At 34.3% G+C, this 3,251-nt stretch overlaps 1 protein-coding gene across 1 annotated transcript; it reads right to left on the bottom strand.

Annotated features, from left to right (window-relative positions):
* Positions 1–586: 586 nt before the first annotated feature.
* Positions 587–2,730, bottom strand: LOC114380502. The gene is made up of 2 exons (XM_028339592.1): positions 2,170–2,730; positions 587–926 (listed from the first exon to the last, which is right to left on the bottom strand). Exons 1-2 carry the CDS (start codon positions 2,636–2,638, stop codon positions 874–876), a joined length of 522 nt encoding a protein of 173 aa, XP_028195393.1. The 5' UTR covers positions 2,639–2,730; the 3' UTR covers positions 587–873.
* Positions 2,731–3,251: the final 521 nt, after the last annotated feature.

Consider the following 3,251-nt stretch of genomic DNA (forward strand, 5'->3'; position numbering starts at 1 on the left):
GAACAGCAATTTGCCCTTTTGAAAGAGAAGCTTTTCTCCTTTCAAATATCTCAAAGTTGAGGATTCTTTATGCAAAGTGTGCAAGTCTAGACGATCAAGTTAACTTTTTGGACAGCGGATCGGAGACCATTTTTTATATAAATTATATTTTTAGTTCTTCAGAATATCTTGAAACTTAATTTTAGTTATATATAGAAATGCTTTTACTTTTTTCATTTGTAAAACAGTGATATTGTTTTAGTTCATTATTAAGACTGAAAATGTGTTTCTATTAAAAATATATTAAGTTTTTTTAAAAACTAAAATTAACATCCTGAGAACCAATAATATAGTATTTTTATTCTTTTTTCTCTCTAAGAATCTTAATCAATTCTTCCAATCTGTTATTCCCTAAACAAAAAGTAAAGAACCAAAAATTCCAGTTGTAATATCAATGTGTCAGAAAGGCAAAAAAAAAAAAAACGAAGGGACAATTAACATATTCCAAATGCCTTTTTTTTCTTCCATTTTCGTTGGCAAGTTTCCTAGTCATTGGTTTGCGAATTCATAAACCTAGATTTGATCCTTTGCTTTGACACTTATTATATCTTTTTATCTCAAAACAGAAACAACATAATGAACAAAAGTTAGAAGATTACAACTTGTAAATTTGATTACGACATCATCAGATTCCATAGTTTTTTTCCTTTTTTTTTTCCCTCTCTCTCCTCACATTTTTACAATGCTCAACCTCTACGCTACAAGCACCTACTTTCATTAATTCATATGACTACTATATAGTTGCAATAATATTGCAAGGCTAAAATTTATATAAACATGACCAAAGAAAAAGACAACAAGTGAAGCATGTAAAAAACAGGGTGGCATCTTTTTCTACCTCAGGGCCTCGAAACCTTTTTCCTTCCTCACATGATTCCTCAACCCACCTGCACAACCATACAATCAGCCTCAACCACGAGTTTTGCATATGAACAAAAGAAATCCCGTCCTTTTAGGCCCTTTGAAAATGCACCCAAAGTTAAAAATGATGGCAATGCAACATAAAACAACAACTAGAAACAACAAAACAGATAAAAGCATGTAATTAACCCCATCCCTAGATGAACCTGCACTGCATATCTGGCCTAAATATGTTACGGTGATGTGCAGAAGGAGCCTCAGGATCAGACGTATTGTGTAGAATATTGTACTTTTTTTTTCCCTTTGAACACAAGGAAAGTTCCTCTTAATTGTTTTTGTCTGTGGTTTACAATATGAAAAAGTTGAGTGAGGATGTTATTGTCTTGACCCTTTTTTTTTTAAGGTCAGTGTGGTAATTAGGATGCGAAGACACGAGAGATAAATTCAGAGAAAGCAAATAAAAATTGAAAGTTAGTAAAACAAAGATTAAGAGTAGCCTACCCATTTAATCTATTACCATTCAAATATACGATCCTTAAAATAAAACAAATTACTTGAATAATTCCAAAAATATTATAAATTATGTTAAGTAGTACTAACTACTAAGTATTAAAATACTATTTAAATTAGTTCATGAATTTTACTTTAGGGACTAAACTGACTGAACAATTGAAAGCTTACTTAAAAAAATAATATTATTTTAGGGACTATTTCAAGAGAGAGAATAATGTTAGATTAACAAAAATTGTTTTCTTTTAATTAAAAAATTAACTGCTACTGTAACTCCACAAATATTCAGTTCGTGAAACGAGGGTCATGAATGAAGCTGTGAGAAGAAGCAGCTATTTTCTTTTGCACATATTAACAGAAATCTCAATCAACACAAAATGCCAAAAAAAAAATCAGTCCCTCACTCACACTCCCAAAAATGGTAATTTAAAAAAAAAAGCTCTAGAATCAGAAAGACTCCAGGAAACAGTAGATTAATAATTGATATGATCAAACAACTCTCAATTGTATATTGTGTGATCCAAGATTGCGCATATCTTGTTTTGGAAAGTAGTTTCAAAAGGGTAGAGGCAGATCTCAGTGAAAACCAGGTTAAAAGGGCTGATAATTTTAGTTTAATTATGGAGATACAGGATGGATTGGATAGTTAAGAGAGAACAGAAGGAAAGGAAGATCGTAGGTTCAATCATCCTGCTAAGAAAAGAATTAAGCATTAATGACTAACATTTGCCGAAAAAAATTATAGTTTAATTATTTTACCTTCATGTTTGCAGTGAGGCGGATCTTCAAAGAGGGAGAGCGAGAGCTGTTTGTGGGCGAGGCCAATGTCAAACAGTATCAACCCCGAGGAGGGGTCATTTACGATTATGTCCTTGACGGGTAGCCACACGAAGAGCTCCTCTTGCTGGAGACCCTCCACTCCTATGAGGCTTCCATAGGTGAGGTTGGCGGTGACGACTTGCTCGAAGAGGACTCTGTTCTCGTATTTGGTCAGGCACGGCGCGTCAAGGAAGACTTCCAAGTGGCCGGTTTCGGAGAAGCTGTAGGATTTCACCTCCTCTGGGAGGAGGCCGGGGGGCAAGCCTTTGGAGCGGAGAAGGTCGTGGATGGAGGGAGAGGGGGAGGAGAGAGAAAGTTGGAGGAGGAGAGAGAGAGAGAGAAAGAGTGTGAATGTGAAGAAGGAGGAGGAGGAGGGAGTGTTAAAGATTGCTGTTGCTCTTGCTGCCATGGTGGGGTGGTTTGCTTAGACCAAAAAGAGAAAAAAGAACATGAGGGGGTTTAAGCTTTAAGGGGAGTTTCTTTTCTTTTGATGAGGGTGGAAAATGTAGAGACTGTTTAAGAAAAGGTTATTGGTGTGTGGAGTGACTATGTTGCCCTTGGTTGTTGGTGATCAACTTTCTTTTCATTTCATTTTTATTTTTTAAATCCGGATCTACTTGGGATTTCTTATTTCTAATTCAGCTGATTCAAAAAGTTGAGTCAGTGTTACAAACATTTGTTGTGTTCACACGTGTGAAAATTATTTATTTAACAGAAGAACTATGTTTAATTCTCAGTACATATAAAATTTTCTCATACTAATAATAGTCATTCATTAAGAGTGAGATTTTTAATTCTATGAATTAAGAAACATTCATGATTTCTGATTGAAGATAAAAAAAAACTTTGAATTTAATTAAGTTCTCTTCAACTTCGATTACAATTTTACTTCTAAGCTAGAAATCAAACTCCAGAATTTAGTTAAACAACTAAGTTTCAATAATATCTTGTTATCTACTTTGGTTGTGTGGTGGTGTGGGTCTTGGATGATGGATGGATGACTTTTGAGGTTTAATTTGCAA

Source organism: Glycine soja, chromosome 12 (assembly GCF_004193775.1).
Source record: "Glycine soja cultivar W05 chromosome 12, ASM419377v2, whole genome shotgun sequence".
NCBI lineage: Eukaryota > Viridiplantae > Streptophyta > Magnoliopsida > Fabales > Fabaceae > Glycine > Glycine soja.